This window comes from Ictalurus punctatus, chromosome 19 (assembly GCF_001660625.3).
Source record: "Ictalurus punctatus breed USDA103 chromosome 19, Coco_2.0, whole genome shotgun sequence".
Lineage (NCBI taxonomy): Eukaryota > Metazoa > Chordata > Actinopteri > Siluriformes > Ictaluridae > Ictalurus > Ictalurus punctatus.
This window is the reverse complement of record NC_030434.2, coordinates 8,175,613-8,201,658: the sequence shown is the minus strand read 5'-3', so window position 1 is coordinate 8,201,658 and position 26,046 is coordinate 8,175,613. Positions and strand designations below refer to the sequence as shown.

The window sequence follows — 26,046 nt, the reverse complement described above, 5'->3', positions numbered from 1 at the left end:
CCATGCCCCCTGGGATAGACTCCAGGTTTCCCCGTGACCCTGAAAAGGATAAAGCGGTATAGAAGATGGATGGATGGATGGATGGTTGAATCCTCGAATCTCGAAGGTGTTGATGAATAGCACCACAGATCTAAATATTTACTACTGTAACATAATTGATAGTTGTGCTCATTCTAATACATTGATATTTATATAGTCTCATGCACAGGGACCTGTACAGCAGACCCTCCACCTAATCTATACCTAATCATAAACGGATTTCAAACGCGTTGTTGTATAACAAAGAAAAGCGTAGAATCGTTGATATGGTGACATTTTCTGTGAGGAGATGTCTGTAGCGTTCCCGACACGTGACTGAGTTACTGTTACGGCTGACGCTATAGGATCTATGTATAGTCGTTCTCTTTTTTATTTAATGACACAAAACCACAGCTTGTGGTGTTATAAAGAAATCGCAAGGTGCAAACTCCATGGTCCTGAAGACACTAGTCTCGGTGATGCTCTGTAACGTTAACTCTAGCAATGAACAGTGATGCGTCGTTCATTATTAAATATAAGAAGAATATTGGTGGGGGGTGACTGTGGCTCAAGTAGTAGAGCAGGTGGTCCATGAATCATACGGTTGGCGGTTCGATTCCCGGCCCACGTGACTCCACATACCGAAGTGTCCTTGGGCAAGACACTGAACCCCGAGTTGCTCCCGATGGCAAGTTAGCGCCTTGAGTGGCAGCTCTGCTACCATTGGAGTGTGTGTGTGTGTGTGTGTGAATGGGTGAATGAGACACAGTGTAAAGTGCTCTGTAGAACCGCTAAGATTAAAAAAGCGCTAAATAAGTGCAGACCGTTTACAAATAATGCTCCTTCACACTACTACATGTTAAAGTATGTTCTACATATTATTATTTTTGCATCGCTCTCAGCACCCTCGGAGGTAGATTGAACATTTTCAGTACGCTGCCTCCTTCCCAAGTTCCTCTGTAGGAACAGCAATCAGCAATTACTTTGAGGAGATTAGCAACATTAGCTGGTGACTGACCAAAAACCAAAAGGAAGCAATGAGTTAAAGTGTAGCTCTGTGCGCGTGCGTGTGTGTGTGTGTGTGTGTGCGCACTCAGTTTGCATCTCAGTGTGAGATGGTGTGCTGAACTGATTTGGAGTGTGATTAGTGTTCAGGGTGATTAGTGATTCTTCGAAATGACTTTTACATGATATATGGTAAGTATAAAGTCACTCAGGTGTGCGGTTTCTGTCTGATAGTGTGCTGGGAGTGTGGAGTAATTTGCTGTCCCTATGATAATGACCAGGTATTGTGTGTGTGTGTGTTGCTCATAGGCTCCCAGCAGTATTCTGGAATCTCTGGAGACACACATGAACAGTCTAGAGGGAAAGAAAGGGTAAATAAAAGCTCTGGCTTGAACACATTTGTGCTTATGAGCATTATCCGTGTATAACGGGGCAGTGGTGGTTTAGCGGTTAAGGCTCTGGGTTACTGATCGGAAGGTCGGGGGTTCAAGCCCCAGCACTGCCAAGCTACCACTGTTGGGCCCTTGAGCAAGGTCCTTAACCCTCTCTGCTCCAGGGGGCGCTGTATCATGGCTGACCCTGCGCTCTAACCTCAGCTTCCTGACATGCTGGGGTATGTGAAGAAAAGAATTTCACCGTGCTCTACTGTATATGTGATCGTTAAAGACTCATTATAGTACATACCTGTGGTATAAGTTATGACACATTTTCTCTTTCCTTTCGTCGTGTTCGGTACGTTCTCAGAGAGGGGTAAGTGTTTTGAGTTCTATACTATATTCCGTATGTACTTTTATAATCGAATATAGAGTGTGTTGACTGAACAGCTGTCCGATCTTTCTTCATCCGTCAGGTCTCCGACAAAGGTGAGGTTTCTTTTCAAATCCGTTTCTCATGCATATGTAAATTCACCCATGTACATCCATGCACATTCATGCCCTCTTTTTTTTTTTGTCTCATATTGCAGGGATCACCCACCAACAACGTCTCTCCGACGTCCACTCCGTCCAAATCCGGAGCCTCTGTGCCCACCCTGGAGCCACCGCCTGCGGAGGCTGCGGCTGCGGCTGCGCCCGCTTCCGCCGAGCCTGCCACTGAGTGAGCGACCGCGTCGCGCATTCTCACATCAAACTCCATTTACGTGATCAAACGCTTCCAGATGTTGCTCTTTTTTTTTTTTTTTTTTTTGTAAATTTATTACTAAATTCTCTGACTGTTTCACTGCCGACTTCTTTATAGTTCTCTGCTGGATTTGGATCCGCTGTCTTCTTCAGGGGCGCCTGCTTCAACTGCTCCAACATCCTGGGGAGGTAAAAAGTGCACATTGAACTATTGTTCTTCTCTCAGTGTACATGAGCTACTGAGGAAGGACGTACAGTATGTAAGGGGAAAAAAGCGGATAAGTTGATTATTTTGGAGATAGATACAGTAGATAGATAGATAGACCGATAGATAGCGTTGAGGAACAACCGAGGGACTCGTACACGACTGTTACAAAAGCTGCACACGTTCACTGACGCTCAAGAAGACAACACGATACATTAAGAGCCAGGGGGGGGGTGTAAACTTTTGAACAGGATGATCGGTGTAAATTATTATTATTTTGTTTAAAGCTCTTTTTTTTCACATTTAGTACTGCCCTTCAGAAACTGCATACAGAAGACAAAATAATAACAATATACACAGATCATCCTGTTCAAAAGTTTACACCCCCCTGGCTCTTAATGTATCGTGTTGCCTTCTTGAGAATCAGTGCAATTTTTATGATCCCCCTTATTTAAAAAAATGATTATTAATATTTTGCAGATTCTACAAGGTGTATATAAACTTATGACTTCAACTGTAAATACTGCACATAGATGTGCTTCATTATTCCAATAACAGCGTTTCTCTAAATGTTTTATTCCTCTTGTACCACAACAAGTTACCCACAATTAACATTTTTATTCATTAAAGAGCAACACAGAGTACTTTATATCCAATTCTAATTACGTTTCATTTGTGGAATGCCTGTAAAAAAAAAAAAAAAAAAATTTCAATATAAATTGTTCTCTCATCAGCCTTTCAAGTTTTTTAGTTAGACCAAAAAAAAAAAAAAAACCAACCATCTGAGCTCGTCATGTTTCTGAGAAGCCACAAACCACAGGTCCGTCTGAATCTTGCAGACTTTACTGTGTAGGAAAACGTAATTTAACACGTTATATCTGACTGTTACCAAACGCTGACTCCTTGGATAAGTGTCCCTTACGAAAAAACATCAACAATCATACATGGTTTTTATTATGTTGAGCATCTGCCATACAAGAACCTGTGTGAGTTGTTACTATAGAAACAGTAATGTATTAGAATGAACACATTAATATAAACCTCGCAGCCAGAACTACTTGCAGAGCTGCTGTTATAGAAAATTCATCGACATCCTCTGACCAATCGAACATTCGAGCATTGCAAGTCTTTATGCTGAATTGTGTTTAGAATGTTCATGCATGATATATACTTATTGATCATACCTGTAGATACATTCTGATGATATCTTCTTTTTTTTTTTTGGCTATGTTGCTGCAGATCTTTTGGGGTCGGGTGAGTATTTGTTTTGGTTTTTTTTCCTGACAGCCAGACCGTCAGTAGTTTTCCACTGTTGTCCTTTCTTCTTGCTTCCCAGCCTTGTCTCATTCCGAATCTCTTTTTCTCTTTCTCTCTGAAATGTGCTCCTGTCTTCGCCCTTTTCTGTCGCCGTGTTGTATTACTTTGCGGTTTTGATGCGGTCCGATGGTGCCGTGGCTTTCGTAGAATTCGGTTCCTACACTACGGAGAGTCTCCTCCCTGACCCCACCCCTGCTGTAGACTCTACCTCTCCTGCGACAGCTGTGTCTAGTCCCCCAGCTGGTGAAGGCGCTGCTTCTGTAGCCCCTCCCTCTACCGCCGCTGGCCCAACCCCGAGCTCGGCGGATCTCCTAGGAGGTCAGTAGAGAAGGATGGTTTAGCCAGAGGAAAAACAAAATAGGAAGACACGCACTTTAGCATATGCTTTACATTCAGTGGTGTTAAACACAGATTAAAGGGGAGGTTCGTCATTTTCGTAATTTCACTACAATTCCGTACATGGTTGTATTTCATGCTCTTATCATGAGTGTGTGGAAGACCCAATAGTGGCTTAACACCTTGCCTGAGATAAGAATATTTGTGAAGCAGTAAACCCTTTCGTTACAAAATGTGCTCTAATTATAAAACTATCCCGTCCATACTGTATATCCTGCTTTCATTTTCACGTTCTTACTCGTTTTTCTTTCTTCATTCACCCCAAAACTACAAGACTTGATTAGGAGTTAGAATTAGAGCTGGTATGATACGACTTTCTCTTTTTCTATACCAATACCGATAACGAAACTGAGTATCAGTCGATACCGATACCCATACAATGTCATTTTCTTTTTTAACTAAAGCACTTCACAGTTAGACATTTTCACACACACACACACAAAAAAACAGCATTTTTATATGTAAACATTTGGTTAGGCTCAACTTTATTGTCACTGTCAGAGTACGAGTAAAGAGTAACGCAATGCGGTATGATACAGTAGATACATACAGTGTATTACAGTAAATGCAGATGTGCAAATAGCAATGACGTGCAAATACAACCCCGATTTCAAAAAAAGTTGGGACACTGTGTAGAATGTACATAAAGACAGAATGCAATGATTCTGCAAATCGTATAAACCCTTATGTTATTCACAGTAGAACACAGAAAACATATCAGACGTTTAAATTGAGGAAACGTACCATTTTAAGAACAAAACAAGGTCGTTTTGAATGTGACGGCTGCGACACGTCTCAAAAAAGTTGGGACGGGGCAACAAAAGGCTGGAAAAGTAAATGTTACTAACAAGAAACAGCCGGAGGTTAATTGGCAACGGGTCAGTAACGTGATTGGGTATAAAAAGAGGATCTTAGAAAGGCAGAGTCTCTCAGAAGTAAAGATGGGCAAACGTGAAGCAGTCTGCACAAATCTATAATTTGTGGAACAATTTCAGAATAATGCTCCTCAACGTTAAATTGCGAAGACTATGAATATCTCATCTTCTACAGTACATATCATGAAAATCTGGAGAAATCTCTGTGCTGAAGGGACAAGGGTGAAAATCAATATTGAATGCCCGTGATCTTCAGGCCCTCAGGCGGCACTGCATTAAAAACAGGCGTGATTCTGTAATGGAAATCACTGCATGGGCTCAGAAACACCTCCAGAACTCATCGTCTGTGAACACAGTTCGCCGTGCCATCCACAAAGTTGGTTAAAGCTCTATCATGCAAAGAAGAAGCCACATGTGAACATGATCCAGAAACGCCGCTGTCTTCTCTGGGCCAAAGCTCATTTAAAATGGACCGAGGCAAAGTGGAAAACTGTTCTGTGGTCAGACGAATCGAAATTTGAAATTCTTTTTGGAAACCATGGACGCTGCGCCCTCTAAACTAAGGAGGACTAAAGAGGAGCGGGACTAACTGGCTTTGTATCAGCGCTCAGTTCAAAAGCCTGCATCTCTGATAGTACGGGGGTGCGTTAGTGCTTACGGAATGGACAGTTTGCACATCTGGAAAGACACCATCAATGCTGAAAGGTATATACAGGTTTTAGAGCAACATACGCTTCCATCCAGATTCCATCCCATCTTTTCTTCTGAGAGACTCCGCCTCTCTATGATACTCTTTTTTATACCCAGTCATATTACCGACCTGTTACCAATGAACCTCCAGCTGTTTCTTTTCAGTAACACTTACTTCTCCGGCCTTTTGTTGCCAACGTTTTTTAGACGTGCTGCGGCCGTCGAATTCAAAACGACCTTATTTTCTCCTTAAAACGGTACGTTTCCTCCGTTTAAACATTTGATATGTTTTCTGTTCTGTCGTGAATAACATACGGGTTTATGAGATTCGCAAATCACGGCATTCTGTTTTTATTTACATTTAATGAAAACGAAATAATTGTAGTATGACAGAACTGCGTTAAAGTGCGAGTACTTGTAAGTAATTGCAGATAATAGCAGTAACGCACCATGCAGTATAGTATGGTGTCTAGTGCTAATGTTTCGTTATGAGGTGGAAGCTGGCGGTTAAAGCGTAGAGGCTGAGTTCAACATTAGCACAGCTGAAGGGAAAAAGCTGTTCATGAGACTTTTTGTCTCAGTTTTCCAGTTGCAGAAATACATTTCTTTGCCAAGTCTGATTCCAATCTTTGCCGATATCTGATATGCACGGGTATCACCCTGATATAGATACTGGGTGAATATGAATGATGGATTATTTAGCAAAAAGGCAAATTCTAACTCGATTAATATCCGTTCACTGATTTAATTTGCTCACACGTCCAAATCAACAGAAGATCGATCTATTCAGCAGACATCCAGGGCACTGGAAGGAGATTTACAGGCTCTGGAGAGAATCTTCAGCTGAAAGTTTTTTTTTCCACAAGCAGTATTTTCAGGTCTTTTCTCACTGAAATTCTAATATTCTCTTTTCTTCCCCCATCTATTTTTGCACGTCATTGGGGATTTAGGTGCGTTTGGAAGCCCATCAGCTGAACCAGCATCTGCTGTGGAGACGGGGGGTTCGGGCACCACGGCCGCTCCTGCCGCTGACGCTTCTGCTACAAATGGTGGGTGCTGACTGTACACGTCAGTGTGTGTGTGTGTGTGTGTGTGTGAATTTGATTACGTGTCTGATTAAACCATGGAAGTCATTTGTGTATTTCTGTGATCATTAAACTTGTTTGTACAGATAATATACAGATAATTCTCAGCCTGATGTCTTTCAAATTGCGCCATCGTACGATTGGGCCGTGTGCACTGCTTTTATTGACAACGGGTTCGGATCTCCCTCTCCACCAGGCTGGCCGTTACCATGACGACTGTCATTCTGCGATGTCATGACAACCCGTCTTGAACCGTTGCACTCACTCGCATGTCACGTGCACGTTGTTCTGACTCCCACTGATAGCGTGAAGGAAGGATGGTTTAAAACATTTCCATATTTGGAAATCTTTCTCTTAATCTTTCCAGTACTGTTTTGCTTTACGGAGTCTCTGATGTATTTTGAAATGTCTCTCGCTTACTGTACGTCCTCGTCTTAACAAATTACGGGGTCCAAACGACCGTGTACGATATCATGTATTGCTAATCTTTGGCATTAGTTTTGAATCTTTATACAGATAATTATTTAACCCTTTACTGCATGGTGTTGCCAGGTGCCCTATTTATCTCCAATTTTCTGATAGGCAGTAATACAAAACGGCTGTTTTCCTATGTTACTGGAAACAGAGGGCCTTAACGTTGCCATTTCACGTGACCTGGAAGTGCTATTTGCATTTCCTTTTTCTGCAATAACATGGCATGGTGAAGTTCACCACCAGAGGGCTCTTAAAATTAATTTTTTTTTTCTTTTCTTTTTTTTCTTTTTTCAATATTTAGGCAAAACTACTTAAAGGAAAACACTGTCTAGATCAAGTTAACCTTTGTTTTTTTGCAATTTAAACAAGTTTATATATTTTGAGTATTCTTTAAAAGGGTCAAATGTGATTGTTGCCATATGGCAACAACATGCGATTAAATGGAACTGTGGTCTGTGCTTTTATGAATTGAAACAGGCCTACTTAGCAACACCAACAAAAGACACCAGGCTTCTCTAATAGTATGTTTATATATTTTTTTATTCTAATTCAAAGTAAGACAAACTGTCAGACCTTTTGCAGTTGAGCAGTTTATGTAGAAGATATAACTTTTACATGCTTACTAGGTGGCAAATGTAATTGGAATTCCAATCTCATACATTTCGTGTGATTTTTGAATATATGATACTTTCCACCATTGCACATTGTTTCCATACGGCAACATTTGACCGACGTTTTGAAAAGTTTTATGTATTTTACCTACTTGAACTACTTCAATGACATGTTGTCGGTGTGTCTAATCATTTAACTTATATGATATCAACGCTCTAAGCTTGATCGTTTTTCCTGGGTTATGATTCAAATAAAACTCGGTAGTGACTTTTGGGCGTCATTTCAGATTGCGTTTGCACAAGACTAAACAGACACGGGTATTTTTTTGGTCCTGCAGATTCTTCGTAGAGTTTTTTACATTTATGGTTCTTCCCTTTCTCCTCTCATCAAGACCCATTTGCCCCAGCTGTGGATTGTGCGACTGTTTCCCCACAGCTGGACATGTTCTCCATGCAGCCCTTGGAGAGCAGCGCCTCGTTATTCGGCTCTGTGTCACCTGCCACAGTTCAGACCCCACTCACCTCCAGCACGCCCATCGCTCCAGCCCCTGCAGCTCCCACGATAGATCTGTTTAGTGGTAAATTCTGACTGTGTGCCCCTGCATGACACCCTTGAGTGACACGTGTTCTCATTCCCAGGCTGCGTTTTTTGCCTAGACATGTCGCACCAACGAATATTACAGAGCAGCTTGTTTGAAAGCAGTTTAGTCCTTTTCTTCAAGCAAACTAAATTACACAGAGGCTTGAAGGGGTGTCTGTGAGATGAAAAGGACTCTAACCTGTTTGACTTGTAACTGAATGAATCATTCATGTGAGATTGATTCATGTGTTTTATTTGAAGTCCTAGTGTTTGCACACAGATCCACAGAGGTGATTGATGTGTTTGCTGGCTTGGTGTGTGTTAATCCCATCACCTCATTTGCTGTGCTTTATTTTGTATTGCATTTATCAGGTCTAACATATTCATGTGCATATAGTATGCGGCTCTGTGTCCTTGCCCCTAGGTTTTTTTGATTCCGTGCCTGAACCATCTGTACCCATATCAGAGCGTGCGCCCAGTCTAGACCTGTTTTCATCAGGTATGCAGTTATCCCTTTCCCCCACTGACTCCTTTCCTTCTCTTGGCTGCTCAAGATACGCTAAAAATTCTCCTCTTCGGTGCCTGGGTTATCCAAATGGAGCTGCAACCTCATTTTATCTCCCCCTCTTGTTCTCCCTTTTCAGCAGTCCCCTTTGGGGTTTCCCATGACTCATGGTTTGCTCATCACTCTTTCAGCTTGCACTGTTTCAGCTTTTTCTTCTTGTGCAGTGCACAATATCTAATACATTGAGGTTTTCCAGGTTTTCCATCTTCTTTAGTAATGAGTGATCGAACAGAGAGTTATTAGAAACGAATTGTGAACAAACCCCCGTCTTGATGCTCATGCTGCAGATGTGTTCAGCCCGCCCCCTGCTGCTCTCTCGGCCCCTGTGAGCTGGCTGGACGGTGGTGCGGCTCTGGATTCGGTCGGGGGTGGGTACCAAGTTTCTAGGTGGAGGCTCTGGTGTTCCAGGTTGGGGTTCATTTTATTGCTGCATTCGACTTTCCTCAAAAGTGGCAATTCGGAATCGCGTTTTTTTTTTTTTACCTCCGTGCGTTCAAGCTACAAAGTGGGGAAAAAACTAGGAGTGATCTGTATAGTCAGTGTTGCAGATTTAACAAGCGAACATATACTCAGCAAAAAAAAAGAAAAGAAACATCCTCTCACATTCAACTGCGTTTATTTCCAGCAAATTTCTTAACGTGTAAATATTTGTATTAACATAAAGAGATTCAACAACTGAGACATAAACTGAACAAGTCTCAGAGTGGGGGTCAATATTAAAATTAACAGGTGGTATCTGCTGTAAGTACTACAGTGCACCAGATTGGTCAGTCCTTGCTGTGAGATGTTCCTCCACTCTTCCACCGAGGCAAGGGAAGTTCTCGATCACGTCTGGGGGTCACGTGGTTACGTGTAATCTTCCACTGCGAGGACGATCAGCTGTCCTTCCTGTCTCCCTGTAGCACCGTCTTAGGCGTCTTACATTACAGACATTGTAGTTTATCGCTCTGGACACATCTGCAGTCCTCATGCCTCCCTGCAGCAGGTCTATGGCATGTTCACGCAGGTGAGCAGGAACCCTGGACGTCTTTCTCCTGGTGTTTTTCAGAGTCAGTAGAAAAGTCTTGTTAGTGTCCTAACTTATTGTAACCGTGACCGTAATCGCCTAAACCGTTAGTGACTTAAGGACTGTTCCACATGTGCATGTGCAATAATTGTTTATGGTTCAGTGAACAAGCGTGAAAAACATCGTTTAAACCCTTTCCGATACATATCTGTAAAGCTTATACGGATTTTACAAAATTATCTTTAAAATACAGTCTCCTGAAAGAAGGGACGTTTATTTAATTTTTTTTTGCTGAGTTTATCTGTATGCTGATTGATCTAAAGCGAGGTAATTGTTTCTACAGTATAACTCATGTAAAGGTACGAGGTGCTACCGCGTTTACCGTCGATGCTGTGAGCAGCCATGCTGATTTGACGTCACTTACTGAACCCGGGGTTGAGCAGACCGTCCCGAGTTCCAGAGCTGAGAAGGCGTTTTCTTTGTCGTTGTTTTTTTTTTACTAGTCGGAGGTCGGAGATTACGAGTTAAGACTTTTAGTCGAATGCAGCATAGCTGCTGGGTGTTTTCTTTTGCTTGAGGTTGAGATGGAACTTTGAAAGAAAACGTCGATGGTTGTGTGGATGTCAGTTATGAAGTGGAAAAGACTTTGCTACGAAGGAAACACTTGGCTTGCTCGAGAGCTGTTTGCTTTGTGTGTGTGTGTGTGTGTGTGTGTGTGCTCATGTAAATGTCTTTCTCTCCTGCCTCTGTGTGACTGGATACCAGGTTGATTTGTCAAGCAAAACATTTCTGTTTGTTGGGGAACTGCGCGTATAAACTGTGTGTACATGTGTTTGCTCTCATTAAAGTTTCCATCTCTTATGCGATTGATAGACTCGTCCGTTGCATTTATACGCAAAAACAATGCTTAAGGTGTGACATTTAAAGACATTTACACACAGAGGGAAAAAAAAATGTCTCTTGCAAACTGTTGCAAAAAAATAAATAAAATAAATAAATAAATAATGGTGTCCCTGCTTGGTGTGATTGACACTCGGTCTGTGTGTCTCTCTCAGTGTGTCGCCGACGGCTCATTCTTAACCATTCTCTGCCCTCATGCTGCATGGATTCTTCCTGTGGCCTGATTTGGCACCGTGTGGTCTGATGTGGTCCACCAGACTCTGCAGGTGCAGGCAATGGCCAACCCACAGCTCCAGCACCAGCAACATCTGCAGGAGGAGATCTAATGGGAGGTACTGTACTTCTGCCTCTTATTCACTTGTGTGACATTCTTCAATTTGATGTGTCCTGTGAAGTATATTTGAGCTACAGTGTCATTGTGAGTGCGTACTAACCAGTGAAGTGTGCCGTGTGTGCATTACATTGTGTTATTGACCTGTGTGGTGTGTGTTCTAGAGTGGCATTGCTTGATACAGTGTGTATGCTGTTGTCCATAGCCGAGGATAGTGTGAGTGAGACGTTTCAGTTGGTGTCTTGTGGTTCGTGTTTATATGGCATAGTGTGTTGGAGTGGGTGAAGGCAAGCTGTTTGTTCACTGTCCATGCCAGTATTTGCACCGCCATTTGTGTATTTAAAGTCTCTGAGTACTTCCTGCTTAATGCTGAATTCCTCTGTACTGCTCTTTCTCTTTTTTATCATATCACTCTTCCTCACGTTATGCCAATCTCGATTTCCTTTTGTTATTCTTTGCTTTGATCATGTTCTCATTTTTCTTTCACTTTATTTTCTTTGCCTACATTTCCATGCTTTCTTGCGTGTCATTGTTTTGTTGATTTATTTACCTTCTCTGCTTCTACCATGATTTCTTTCATCTCTCTCCAATCTTGGTCTGGGTCATTGCTTGCTACCTCCTGTGCTACGGTGAGTCCTGATGCTCCTATACAAGCTGTTATTCCACAGTACACGACTGCATTGCAGTAAAATATTCAGCCCTGGCTCTGTGACAGTAACTGAGTAGAAAGGAGAGAGGGACTCGAAGCCTGTGAGCCAGACTAGCCAGACCGTTCTAATCATGTCCAAACTTGTGTGTGTATATAACAGTCTGCTCCAGTTGATGGATGGATGGATGGATGCTCCAATTACTAGATTAGATGGGATGGCTACAAAAAGCAGTGGATGAAATGATGGATGGATGGGTGGATGGATGGACTAGATGAACAGATGGTTAGATGAATGGGAAAATAGATGGATGAAATTATGGATGGATGGACTTGAAGGATAGATGGATGGGTGGATGGATGGATGATGGAGCGATGGAGGGATGAAATGATGGAGGGATAAAATGATAGATGGATGGGTAGATGGATGAAATGATGAATGGATGCTGGATAGATAATAATGTATAGATGGGGTAGGATGGATGAACTGAATGGGATGTATTAGCCTGGATGAATTGTATAGACTACAATGGTTTGATGGATGGAAAGGAAGGATCTCTTTGGATGGACGGATGAATGATGGATGGATGTCTTGATTTATTGAATGCATGGATGTATTTACTGGACGAGCTTGAAGAAGTATATAAGATACTAAAGGAGCAAATTAGGGAGGAACTAAATATTTAGATGACGATATATTATTTTTTTAAATAAATAAATGGAAGGTTCTGTGATACGCTCTAGAATATGACAAAGGAGAACACAAAACAGAGGACAACCATGAGGAGTGCAATATTAGAAATTGAGAAAGTACACGATGTTTATGTAATATGATTTACTGCTACAATCGAATTACTATGTAGCAGTGTCTAGAATGTTGTATGGTCTGAAGTGTGAGTAATGTGCTGTGATAAAGTTGGTGTTGTTGGTGCTGTATTTGGGTCTCTGTGTGAATTGAGTGATTTTGTACCAAATGTTATATTATAGCATATTTTCATGACTGGTTATAAAGACTCGGTGTCTAATCTTTACGCTGTAATGGAGAAGTGGCATGGTTGGTGTAGAAATCAAATTCAGTTTGAATCTTTAATGGATACGCTCTTCATTTCTCCAGCGTTTGGTGGCTTGGGGGATATGCTCATGCCAGCCATGGCCCCTCAGCCAGCTGGAGCAGCTCCCATGGCAGCCTCACCAGTTAAACCAGTGGGAGGGAATCTGGACTCTACTATGGCCAATTTAGCTGGAAGTAAGTTTCAGTACAGCACGCCACAGGCATTCATACGTAAACCGAACGTTACTGTTTCTATAGTAACCATTACATAACCATTAGTATCCATTATGTTATTGTTTCTGTAGTAACAGCTTACACAGGGACGTGTACGCTGGACGCGTCACATGAATGGATTTTAAAAGTTGATGCCGTGTGTATCTTTATAACTTTTATTCCTTTAGTATCAAAGATCATTTTCAGACATCCTGCATTATGATGTTTGCTGTAAGGCGATGTCTATTTAGCATTTTTGGAAGGAGTCTCCAGTATCAGTGTTTGTAACAGTCCACGGTCTTCAGGATGGAGGGCTTTCTGGTTTGTCAGTAGCATGCGTTTACTGTTATAGGAAAGCAAAAAAATAAACGAACACCACCCTGTCGTTGATTATTTTCACATATATATATATATATATATATATAGCACATCCTATGTTTCATTCCTTACACATCAGAAGAGAAAACCAATTCAGAAAAAAAAACCCTTCTAAGCACACATTCCACTTCAGGCACATTAAGTATATAATGAAGAAATCTAATTCAAAAATGTAATGTATAGCTTTTGTTTGTTGTAAAATAATAATAATAAATAATAATAAATGTTAACCAATTTAATATGTGTATATGTTGCTCTTTTTCAGATCTGGGAATGGGGACTCAGAAACCGTAAGCCAGATTCTCACACACACATATGATTTGCCATTTTCTTTCCGTCTCGTTCGCTCTGTTGTTACTCATCACTCTCTCCTTCTCTCTCTCTCTCTGTCTCTCAGCGGTGAAGCAGCAGGAGGGGCGAACTGGCAAGCGCAGGTAGCAGCCCCTAGCTGGGGCATGCCCATGGTAAATGTTGTGTTGTCGTGTAGTTCCGCAGCATGGCGTAGTGCAGCATGGCTTTGGGTGGCATGGCATGGGGTCAGTCACATGACCCCTTTTCCTCTGAATTTTCTGGATCCTTCTACAAGCTGATCACAGTTGTGACAGGCTGGAGAAAGCCTGGATCTGGTTACGTGAATCTGTAGGGGCATTTGCTCAATTTGTTAAGAAGAATATAATGAAGAGGATTAAAAAAAAAATAAAAATCTAGCCAGTGTTTATATCTATCCAGTATACGATTTATAATAAATAATCTGACAGTTCACGAGTGCTACAGCAGAAAAGCGCTCGCCCTACCATCAGGAGATTGTGTATTCGAATCATGACGGCGTCGTATATTAATAATAATAATAATAATAATAATAATAATAATACACCAGTCTGTGTTTACATTTCCGAGCATATATACACACGGATCAGCACGTCTTTCTCTGATCACTCACACTCTCTCACTGCTGCTTAATCTCAACTAGATTTCTTAGCACGGTTCTTCAGACTGGAACAAACAAAACAAAACAACAACAACAAAAAAACGTTCTAGGAAGTAAAAATATCTTGAATAGAGGCAAATGTATCTAGTATTTCCAATTATAATATTACAGTAAACCAAATAGAAGATGATTAAAGCGATTTCTAGCCATTGTTTGTTTTTTTACTACGCATTCATTTTTCTTATTCTATTGGCAGATTTAGCTGTTTGCTTCTTTCTAGAAATGATTTCTAAAACGGAGCGAAATTCTCTACCAATAGAGTAAGACTATTTCAAGCCTGAAATGAATAAAAATGGCTAGACGTGGGATTAATAATCTGTTTCATCTTATCGTAGGAAATTCTAGATATTATAGATATAGATCAAGATATTTTCGCTTGCTTAGTTAAAATGTGTTTGCAGTGTACATGCGGCTTCACATGTAGAACGTCTAAGGATACAGTTTTGCTGCTTAAGTAGGCTATAGGTGTGTGTGTGTGTGTGTGTGTGTGTGTGTGTGATCACTCCAGGTGCTGATCACCTGGCTTGCTCTACTCTAAACTCTAGCTATTTAAATATGCATGCGCAACAGATTGAATTAGTAGTCATGCATATTAAAAAACATGCGAGGGTTCTCTTCCTCTCTAAGTTGGTAATGATGTAAATAAATAACCCAGTAATCTCCAGTGAATTAGGGAGCCGTGTTCCCTTGTTGTTTTATGTGTGTGTGTGTGTGTGTGTTTGTGTTATATAGTTCATTCTGTATTCATTTCCATTCCCTCCCTTATAATACACATCCATTATAGCCTGTGCCCTCCATGGTCTCTCCTCTCATGGGGTCCCAGTTGCCATTTAGCATGGTAAGAATGTGTATGCGTGTGTTCCCGAGTGCTCGTGTGTACGAAAGCGTGCGTGTGTCTCACACTCTGTCCGTCACACGCAGACCGGTGCAACAGGCGCAGCTCCCATGATGTTCCCCCAGCAGCCTATGATGAGACCGCAGTTTCCTGCTGCAGGAGCGTCTGCAGCACCGGTAACATAACCACACACACTCTAAACCTGTCTAAACTATTCCAAACCGTACACCGAGACACACAAATGGTTATCCAAAAAAAAAAAAAAAAGTTTGTTCCAGCGGAATATTTCCAAGAAAAAGAAAAATACCGTATTACTGTACGGTGAGTAGGATGATGACGGAGGCGGAGAACATTTGATTCCTGGGGTTTTCGAGTTTTAAAATAGATCCCACTTCCAGAGTTGCAGAAAAGATTCCTTTCCCGGAAGGGACTCGGAGCCTGAACCAGGCGGTGTTCAAAGCATGTCTGGTGAACGAAAGCGGACTGCGTACAAGGAAAAGCGCCCGATATCCCGCTGTAAAATCTAGAGGTGGAGTATTGATGCTTTGGTGTTGTTTTGTGACTGGTGCTTCAGATGAAGATCGATGGCATCGTGAACTCTGCAGGATATTCCAGCCCAAAGATTCCAGATTATAAAATGTCCTTATACTGGATGCTAAGGCTTAAAACGTCATTCATCATATGTTATTATAGGCTGCGGTGTGACCCAGGACATAAACAAATATCAAACACATTAAAAATATATTTATTTGGCATTTATTATACATCTTGTGAATCTTGGAAAGAGCAAATCCACTTAAATTTTTGTATATATGGCCAAAAGTATGTGGACACGTGACCATCACACCCATATGTGTGTGTTGAACATCCCATTCCAGATTTATTCCCCCCTGTGTTTGCTGTTATAATGCGCTCCAGTCTTCTGTGAAGGCTTTCCACTAGATTTTGGAGCGTGACTGTGGGGGTTTGTGATCATTCAGCTACAAGAGTATTAGTGAGATCAGGTACTGAGGAGGTCTGGGGTGCAGTCGGTGTTCCAGTTCATCCCAAAGGGGTTCAGTGGGGTTGAGGTCAGGGTTCTGTGCAGGACACTAGAGTTCTTCCAGTCCAACCTTCACACACCATGTCTTCATGGAGCTCGCTTTGTGTACAGGGACGTTGTGATGCTGGAACAGGTTTGAGTCTCTTAGTTCCAGTGAAGGGAAACTGTAACGCTACAGCACACAAATACATTCTATACAACTGTGTGCTTCTAACTTTATGGAAACAGTTTGGGGAAGAGCCACATATGGGTGTGAAGGTCAGGTGTCCACATACTTTTGGCTGTCTAGTTTATTCCTGTCTGCTCAAATTTCATGACAAGTTACACAACTGAAACACCTAAAACTACAACTGTAAAACACATATCTGTGCTGAATAATAGTATAAAACACCACATGCCTATTCGAAATAGGGGCATTTGCTCATTTTAATGAAGGATGCAAATACGTTGATAGTATGACATAGATATACAGACACTACACTCATCTCTGACCCTGCAGGTGTATTTTTGTCCTCTACAGATGTCTTCTGGAATGACCCAAAGCCCAAGAAAGCCTCCTCCTCCAAAAGATCCCCTTGCTGACCTGAACATCAAGGACTTCCTATAGGTCACCATCAGGTACATCCATCCATACTTCTTCCATTTTTTAAATACTCAGTTATTAATCAATTCATCAGGCAGAAATAATATCTACAAAACGACTAGGAACTATGAAAATGAACTAAAAGCTGTTTTCTCTTCGTTTGTGTGTGTCTCATCATAGCAAGTCAGCGACTATGACCCTGAGGAAATGGATGTGTGCATTTCTTTTCAGATCAGTATCCTCAGGGTCTCCTTCGCTCCCTCCCTCCCTCACTCTTTCTGTCTAATGTTGTATTACAAACTGTGAAAGTGATAATGTATACGTGTGTGTGCGTATTTTAATGTTTCCAGGCTATATTTAAAAAGGCAACCCATTTAAAAAAAAAACAAACAAAAAAAACAAAACGGTATTGATGGATGCATCCCCGTACATCCGCAGTGGTGGGTGTGTATTCCTTTTTGGTTTTTCCTGCCTTGTTTTTTTTGTTTTTTTGTTTCTTTTCTGTGAGGAACCCAAACAGATGTGTAATGTTTCTGTGGAGAAAAATAATGTGTTTGGTGTGGTACATATCACTGGGCTTACTGGATCCATGTCGTCATTGAAGTATTAGTTGTCTAGCTCTTAGCCATACAGCATCTGGTTCTGGGACACACGTGAATGAACATAGCGTTAACGGACGTACTAAGGTTTGTGTAGCATCTCCGTTCTGTTTCTACTAAATATCCTGCTTTTCTTCCTCTTCCGTCAGTGACACGCAACATCGGACTAGGCCTATTAACAACCAATATGCATTTGGAATATTTTATCTTTAGTCTTTATTTTGAGATAAAAGAATCTATTTTAGTTATGTTGAAAGTACTTTATGTATTAAAAGAGGTGGTACAAAATACTTGCGCTTGTAAAACAAATAAATAAATACGTGTGTTCCTGCCACCTGAATGCAACCTAGCTCTGTTTAATGGCACCTTGTAGTGAATAGTGGTAGCGCACTAGCACAAGAGCACAGCAGTTCCGTGGATCTAAAACTTGCAGTAGATGGTAAGATATTTACAGATTACATCTACAAAACCATCCGCCATTGGTTTTACAATCAGTCCATAATAATGACTAAACTGGCGTGTTGATCCATTGCAGTAAGGAAATGTGGGGGAAAAACAAAACAAAACAAAACAACAAACCCTGGTTGGTAGAACGTCTGATGGAATAATGTTATATTAACAGTGGATGTGCTGGTTAGGTTTGCTTCCCCCCCCTCCCCCTTTTTTTATTTATTTATTATTATTTTTTTTGGTGGATCTTAATTTTTTGGATGTAATAATCCCCTTCTGTCCCAATACTCTTCTGTGCATGTAAGTCCTGTTGAAATGCAATAAACAGTTACCTGGAAAACAGACCATGTGTTTCGCACATTCGATTATTTATGCCATTCTGCATCAAATACGGTCACGCGATACACCTCCAGACCGCACGATCACAGTACAGAGAATAACAATTTAGCGAATGTTAAAAACATCCAGTAAAAAAACATTGCTTGTTATAGCATATACAGTACATTTGCTTAAGAAGACGTGTTGATAACTTTGAAAACTTGAAGAATCGATGTTGTGGAACGTCCACGAGACAAGTTCGTTCCTGTTTATGGCTTATGTTATAGCAACAGTCTTCCCCTCATTAGCTTCTCCTTGTCTAACTCTCACTCAAAAACCACCGCTCGTCATTTTACAGAGAAACCGGAACGTGTAAACTCCTCTGTCGTCCAGACGTCCACGTGTTGGGAAACTTTGCAGAGCACCGTGACTCGATGTTAAATAAATGTCTCCTGACGAATAACTTCACAGAATCAGCGATTATATGTTTTTCTTTGTTAAACAATACTTTATTATTATTATTTTAAATCTGTTCAATATTAGATTATTAATTTCTTCATACAGGAAGCGTCTTGAAACTGTCATTACAAACAAAGGCTTCTCCACGAAGCATTGAATACATTTCACTTAGCGTGTTCAGTACTTTTTTCCCGTGTCGTTCCACTTTATTACACATAACTTTATTTACGGACTTTAATGTTGTGAATTCTTTATATTTCCGGATTTCTTGAGTTAATACCGATGTCTGGTGAAAATTTCATGTGAATAACCTCACTGGAAATATATTTACTGAAAAATATTTTGATGCGCCCACTACTTATTTCCCCCGCTGTAGCTGCTGTATTGTAAGTGATAACACAAACTAACTTGTTCCAACATGACGTATACAACATTAAATGTAACTAAAGTTCGATTTGTTGTTCATTAATAAATTACAGATTGTAATCATTGGCAAATCGCTGTGGTATGAGGAATAAAACATCTTGGGATGTTCTGCAAAAAACAAAACAAACAGAAAATCATCGACTCTGCGTTGGTAACAACCCTCTGCTTCCCTTCCTGTTGCATCACACACCTCATTGTTGATTATTTTCTGCATAACAGCCTGCCCTGTCATGATTTATTCCTTTTTTTAATACCACAAAGGCCTGAAGATGGTTGATATTCACATACTGATATTCACACACAGATAGCAGACACCTAGCATATAATACATTACCCAAACGTATATACACAATACACATTACATTTTTAAAAAACAAAACAAAAAAAACCCGGCAGCTCAAATAAATACAGTTTTATCAAAACACACACATCTAGTATGATCTGCAAATGTAGCGTTTGGCAAGTATTAGACAAGTACGCATAAAATTTGCATAAAATCTTTCTACGACATATTTTCTCTAATGACGTACATGAGCGCGAATGTTTGCACACCCCTAACGTAAATGGTACAAAAAAATAATAGCGTACGTTAGAATCTTACTACTCAACTCAACTTTATTCCTAGAGCGCTTTCAAAAACCGCCATTGGAACCAAAGTGCTGCACATGGAGGTACAAAAATGATCACATACAGTACAAACAGCCAAGAATACAACAAGCATTTAAAACAAAGCCAAAAGAAATTGACACGGTACAGTTTATAATGCGTTAATTAAAAGCTAGAGAAAATAAATACGTTTTTAAGGCCCCCCTGAAGACACACTAGCGACGGAGATGATTTTATGGCCAACGGAAGCTCGTTCCAAATTCTAGGTGCTGCCAAAGAAAAAGCTCTATCACCTTGAGATTTAAGGCGAGCTCGAGGAACCAGACACAGCTGAGCGAAGAGACCTTTTAAGGTTCAGACTTATTAAGTCTGAGACATACTCTGGTGCTAGACCATGAAGAGCCTTAAATATATATATATATAGCAACATGTTATACTGGATTCTGTATGGAATCGGCAGCCAATGTAAAGAAATCAATCCTGGGGTAATAGATAGAAAGCGTTACAGGAGTCCAAACCAAGAAGAGACAAAATCATGCACACCCTTCTCCAAATCATCAAAAGAGAGGATGGACTTCAACTTTGCTCTAGATATTTTTTAACAACAGCATTGATTTGGCGATCAATCCTGAGCTCAGTGTCAAAAATAACTCCCAGAGTTTTTCCCCCTGGAAGCAATGGCAACTTGTCGTTTAAATCCACCCCACATCTCCTTGGGCCAAAAAGAATCAACTCTGACTTTGTCCTTGTTTCATTGGATAAAGTTGTTTGCCAACCAACACGTCATATCGGCCATGCGTTTATCCGGAGACTCAATAGAGGGTTACTTCCCATGTTTAATAGGAAGGTAAAGTTGAGAATCATCAGTGTACAGACGGTAGTGAATGCCATGCTGATCAAAGATCTTTCCTAATGGAAGCATGTAAAGGGAAAAACTAAACAGGTCCCAAGATGGAGCCCTGAGGAACCCCACACGTTAATGGAACAACCGATGAACAACAGTTCTGTAAACAAACCGAAATGGTTCTACTCTTAAGATATGAGGAGACCCAATCCAAGGCTGAGCCCTGAATACCAATCTGGTCTCTTAGGCGATCGATGAGAATGTCATGATCGACCGTATCGAAAGCGGCACCAAGATCAAGCAGCAGATCAGAAGAGCAACAGGACTACCGGAATCCTCACCTAATAAGATATCATCTAAAACCCTCAACAGACCCGACTCAGTACTTCGACCGGCTCTGAAAGCTGAGTGAAATTGATCGGATATGTTGTTGCCAGCTAAAAAAAAAATCCTTTAGTTGTGTAAGCACAAGTCTTCTCTAATATTTTTGAAATAAAAGATACTTTTGACATCGGACGAAAGTTGTTCGTATCAGACGAACCGAGCTTTGCTTTCTTAAGAAGAGGCTGAATGATGGCATGTTTGAAGCGGCTGGGAACAATGCCAATGGACAGGCTACTGCTGACAATCGATAACCAATTGAATCCACCACCTCCTTAAACAAATAACATCGCACGAAGAACCAGTAGGCTTCGTATGTGCGATTGTGGGTTCGAGTTTTGAGACAGCGGGTTTAGCGGAGCAGAAAAGGTAACAGGAGGATTACTAAGAGATACGATCCGTGAGCGTATTCCAGCAATCTTACTCGTGAAGAATTTTAAAAGCTGTTCACGTGTCCACCGAAGATGGAGATTAACTCTTTGATATTTAATCAAACAGTCTCTCAAAATCTCATAGGAAACTTATCATTTATCTTTAAGCCATTTTGTCTCAGCCCTCCTACACTCATGCCGAAGATCACGGGTATTATACTAGTGATACAAGTAAAAATGATTTCTGGATGTGATACAGATGTGGAATTTTAGTTCAGTTATCTCTAATGAATTTTTTCCCCCCCGTTTTGGATTTTCAGAAATCTATGTTTACGTTTTTGTCTTCGTATATATTTGACACGTAATTCAGTAAAATAGTGGTACATTTTATTCACCCAGAACCCAAGGGGTCAATGCTTAAACTCAACTCTATGAGATTTCATAAGTGTGTTTTATATATAGATATATATTTGTGAACGTGATATCCAGGATTAAGCCCCCAGCAGACAGGCTTGCGCTTATGAAGATGCATTTCACTATCGGCCTTCTAAAAAGCGAAGATGGATGACCGGTCAAGGCAGCGGCGTGGCTGCACGCGTCCTCAGTAAACAAAGGCGTAATAGAAAAGAGCGCTGATGGCGAACAGCGCTACAGAGAGCACCATGTTCCTCCTGTTCTCTCCTCGCAAATCTGCAAGCTCCTTCTCTGAAACAGACGCAACACACACATCTAATCATCTGCACACGGCTTCCAGGAGACCACAACTACAGCAACATAACGTTTTGTTTTGGTCACTAAAATGTACTTTTTCAATTATTTATTTATTTTTTTTACCATATTTCTGGATCCTCTCGTTCATGATCGCCATTTCATCCTCGAGGGCCTGTCTGTGGAAACACACAGGAGTCTTAAAGCCTTATGTGGCTTGGTGTAATAGTCATGACATGGCATAATAATTTCTCAGTCCATCATTCAAGCGTGCACTCTTACTTGTCTTCGTCCGACAGTTGCTCGCGCCGATGTCTGAATTCCGCCCTCTCCAGACTATCCTGACACTTCAATCGCTGCTCCTCAATATGGTCAATCTAAGACCAAAAAAAAAAAAAAAAAAGACAAGTTATATTTAATAAAACATGTCCCGATGCTTCCTGGATATGAAAAGGTCAGCCTATTTATAGCACTAATTTTATTTTTTTAAAACGATGGTGTGTGTGTGTGTGTGTTTTTTCGTTGTTGTTGTCGCTATACCTCCTCTTCCTCTCGAACAGCTCAATCACGAAGTCACTCAGATCCTTACGCTTGCCCATTTTTCCTGCTTCCTACACGTCAACTTCGAGAACCGACTGTTCACTTGCTGCATAATATATCCCCGCCATCGTAACGAGATAATCAATGTTATCCACGTCACCTGTGAGTGGATTGAACGTTACGGCCGGTCGGTGTATATCATTTGGATGGAGACTATAAAGCGCGTCTTTAAGTCGCTCTGGAAAAAGGGGCATCTACGAAAATGGAAATGTAGTCACAGGTGCTGCAAGGTTCAGGGTTTTAAAATTGAATCGCTTGTTTGTTTGTTTTTTTGTCTGTGGCATAATATTTATGAAATCTCTACAGGCTACCTACCGAATCATTCAGCGGTACTTTGTCTATTCGCCCATCGACCACACTGACTGACTTTCATCCTGATATTTCAAGGCATTTCTAAGATACACACAATATCATTTTTTGTTGTTGTTGTCGTCGTAACAAACTGACAATAAAACAGTAGTGCTGCGTTTAAGAATAAACCTTGGAAAACGTATCTGACGCTTTTATGTATTGCCGACGAAAATAAAGTAATACTGAAAAAAAATCTGGAAGATTAAAACATAAACAGTAGAAAACTTGAGCAAAATTAGCTGCTTGTTATTTTTTTTTATTTAAAAAAAAACAAAACAAACAAACAAAAAAACAACAACATTTAAATACTATAGATACCAGTACCAGTTTCCCAATACCAGTACCGAAACCTCGAGTATCGGCTGACGTGGATACCCGATATCATATGAGACCAGACATAGCTGAGAACACAACTTACACAAAACTGTGCACAAGAATCACTCACACTTCAAATATAAGAAAGTAAAAAATATACTAAAAATCAATCCTAAAAATGAAAAATACAATCAATACCCAATATTTTGGAAAAAATAAATAAAAAAATAAATAAATCCACTTCCAATCTATTCCGTTTGTTGCAGGATCAAATCAAATTCATTCTCTTTTTCCCCTCCGATATCCAATCCAGCTTTTTTGTTTGTTTATTTATTTATTTATTTATTGATCGCTGGGAATCGACTCGATACTGTCAGATCGGCTCTAAAGACATACCATGGTATTCCAGAAAAGTGCGTTGTGACATCATCTATCACGATATCCATATAATATCGCCATCTCACCCAGCCTTAGTGCAAATTTCTTCTATATTATACACACACACACACACACACATACATATATACATATATATATATATATATATATATATATGCTGTACTTGGAATTCTCTATACATGTAATGTGACTGTGCTTGAATAATTATTCTAAACATGTGGAACTGTGCTTTTTCATTTATTTTTCGGTATACTAGAGACACACACACACACACACACACACACACACACACACACACACACACACAAAGACAACATGACCAACTAAGTTCTTTCAATATTGTGGTACTCTGTAGAAGGTTTAAAGGTGCATGTTGTACGTAGGTGCATTTTGATTTAAAACAGCCTTCAGTATGCTGGAACACAGCTGTGGTATCTTCTGCATTTTTACAGAAGGGCTCTTTAATTCAGGACATCCTAAAGAGATAAGTACACTGGAGTGAAGCTTTACTATCGTCTGAAGAACAGTATTTGCCACATTAGACCAAGTTTCCTGACTTTATTGACACTTGCTGAAAAGTGACTAGTAATTATTTTCCCGCTTCCTTAATAATGACTAAATTGATGAATAAAGGTTTGAGATTTTATAATTGCCTTACTGTTGAGATCTTTTCACGAGAACAAACTTGCCTACGATGTAGCATATGCAACGGTAATTCAGAAACTGTCTCTATCTATCTACAGCCTTCTTGAGTAAAATAATAACAATTTACATCAATCATCCTGTTTAAAAGTTTACACCCCCCTGGCTATTAATGTATCGTGTTGCCTTCTTGAGCATCAGTGAATGTTTGCAGCTTTTGTAACAGTCGTGTGCGAGTCCCTCGGTCGTCCTCAGTGTGAAAAGATGGAGCTCAACATCATATAGACGCTGTTGGAAAGAGGTCAAATATGCAGAAGATGCTGGAAAAGTAAAGAATGTGCCGGACCTGGAGGATTTTTCTGAAGAACAGTGGGCAGTTTAACTGCTCAGGACAAACAAGGGACTCGTGAACGACTCTCACAAAACATAAACACAGTCGCTGATCGTCCCTGTAACGACACACGGGATTAATAATCAAGCGCGTGTAAACTTTTGAACTGGTTCGTTTGTGTAAATTCAGTTATTATTGTGTCTTGTGGACTAGATGTAAACATCGGATATGTGAAATAGCTTGTTCAGGACAGTATTAGATAAACAACAAAATGCCATTTTTATGATCCCTCTTATTAAAATAGAAAAATTATTAACATTTTGCAGATTCTGTAAGGCGTATGTACACTTATGACCTCGACTGTATTTATCTATCCATCACTTACCAGTTGGTAAACATGATCTACCAGTTTGACCAGCTCAGCCTCTGTTTTGGAAGCTGGTACATGTGCCATGTACTTATACATGTAATGTCTGATACATTATCCAGCCATCAAATAAACCTCTGAAGAACCAAACAGAATATTACACTGTTTTCTGTCCTTGTTCCTTGATTGAGCAACATTATTATCAGATTATAACACCTACGTCCGGTAGATGGCAGTAAAACACAAACAGGAACAAAAACAACAACACCACCACCACCGCTAAATAAATCACGTTAAAAATTTAAAACAAGTGCAGAATTGTTTTGTTCCGCGCTTTAGCAGGACATACATGAACCTGCCGTCTGAGGACTGAACATTATGAGGATAATTCCTGTCACGACACATACATACAGTGGCATTATGTACAGCTCAGAGTAAAGTCAACATGGCTGATCTGCTTGTCTGATGAATGAGAAACGTGGCATATTCAACTCACCTCAGTCGCAACACTAATCTTTTCCTTTTTAATATTCTTTGCCTTTGTCATTCTGATAGCCGTTGGGTGTAAGAAGTACTAGGATATATTACTATTATTATTATTATTATTATTATTATTATTAATAAAGCTTTGGTTTGAGCTGACGTGCAGGAGAAATCTTCTTGCTTCTCCTGAGAGAGTGTTTACTGTAAGCAACACACACCGCCACCTACAGGCAAATCTGATACAGTGCTTCTCAAAGTCCTCAGAGAGATCTCTCAGACTGTCCAAGAGCTTTGAAGACTTTGAGAAGCACTGTGTCAGTCCCCTTTGACTTTCTTAAGTCCTTCCATGTGGTGTGTGAGTTGGGAAAGAACCAAAATATGGACAGTCTGGAGAACTAGTTTGAGAATCACTGATACTGCAACCGTGTAGTCCAGTTTTTTCTCCCTTTGATTTTCCGAAGTGTCCGAATAAAAATTCCAGCCA

At 40.4% G+C, this 26,046-nt stretch overlaps 2 protein-coding genes across 2 annotated transcripts in view; one reads left to right on the top strand and one right to left on the bottom strand.

Moving 5' to 3' along the window:
- Positions 1-18,303, top strand: part of snap91b (synaptosome associated protein 91b) — a 36,060-nt gene extending 17,757 nt beyond the window's left edge. The window contains exons 9-24 of the mRNA XM_017494480.3: positions 1,333-1,394; positions 1,768-1,773; positions 1,874-1,886; positions 1,988-2,118; positions 2,260-2,330; positions 3,586-3,600; positions 3,811-3,981; positions 6,575-6,673; positions 11,103-11,177; positions 12,937-13,068; positions 13,730-13,754; positions 13,862-13,928; positions 15,237-15,290; positions 15,374-15,463; positions 16,850-16,947; positions 17,093-18,303. Of these exons, the coding sequence (XP_017349969.1) occupies positions 1,333-1,394; positions 1,768-1,773; positions 1,874-1,886; positions 1,988-2,118; positions 2,260-2,330; positions 3,586-3,600; positions 3,811-3,981; positions 6,575-6,673; positions 11,103-11,177; positions 12,937-13,068; positions 13,730-13,754; positions 13,862-13,928; positions 15,237-15,290; positions 15,374-15,463; positions 16,850-16,936 (1,098 nt within the window). The 3' untranslated portion in view covers positions 16,937-16,947; positions 17,093-18,303. The remainder of the gene's footprint in view (positions 1-1,332; positions 1,395-1,767; positions 1,774-1,873; positions 1,887-1,987; positions 2,119-2,259; positions 2,331-3,585; positions 3,601-3,810; positions 3,982-6,574; positions 6,674-11,102; positions 11,178-12,936; positions 13,069-13,729; positions 13,755-13,861; positions 13,929-15,236; positions 15,291-15,373; positions 15,464-16,849; positions 16,948-17,092) is intronic.
- Positions 18,304-19,759: 1,456 nt separating this feature from the next.
- On the bottom strand, positions 19,760-25,775 carry ccdc167 (coiled-coil domain containing 167). The gene is made up of 4 exons (XM_017494471.3): positions 25,576-25,775; positions 22,357-22,451; positions 22,201-22,253; positions 19,760-22,071 (listed from the first exon to the last, which is right to left on the bottom strand). The coding sequence occupies exons 1-4, from the start codon at positions 25,624-25,626 to the stop codon at positions 21,968-21,970; spliced, it is 303 nt and encodes a 100-aa protein (XP_017349960.1). The 5' UTR covers positions 25,627-25,775; the 3' UTR covers positions 19,760-21,967.
- Positions 25,776-26,046: the final 271 nt, after the last annotated feature.

Coding starts and splice junctions, on each gene's coding strand:
- ccdc167 (XM_017494471.3), bottom strand. CDS start 25,626: ATGACAAAGGCAAAGAATATTAAAAAGGAAAAGATTAGTGTTGCGACT. Junction 22,452..25,575: donor AGATTAGTGTTGCGACTGAG/GTGAGTTGAATA, acceptor TTTTGGTCTTAG/ATTGACCATATTGAGGAGCA. Junction 22,072..22,200: donor CGAGAGGATCCAGAAATATG/GTAAAAAAAATA, acceptor CGTCTGTTTCAG/AGAAGGAGCTTGCAGATTTG.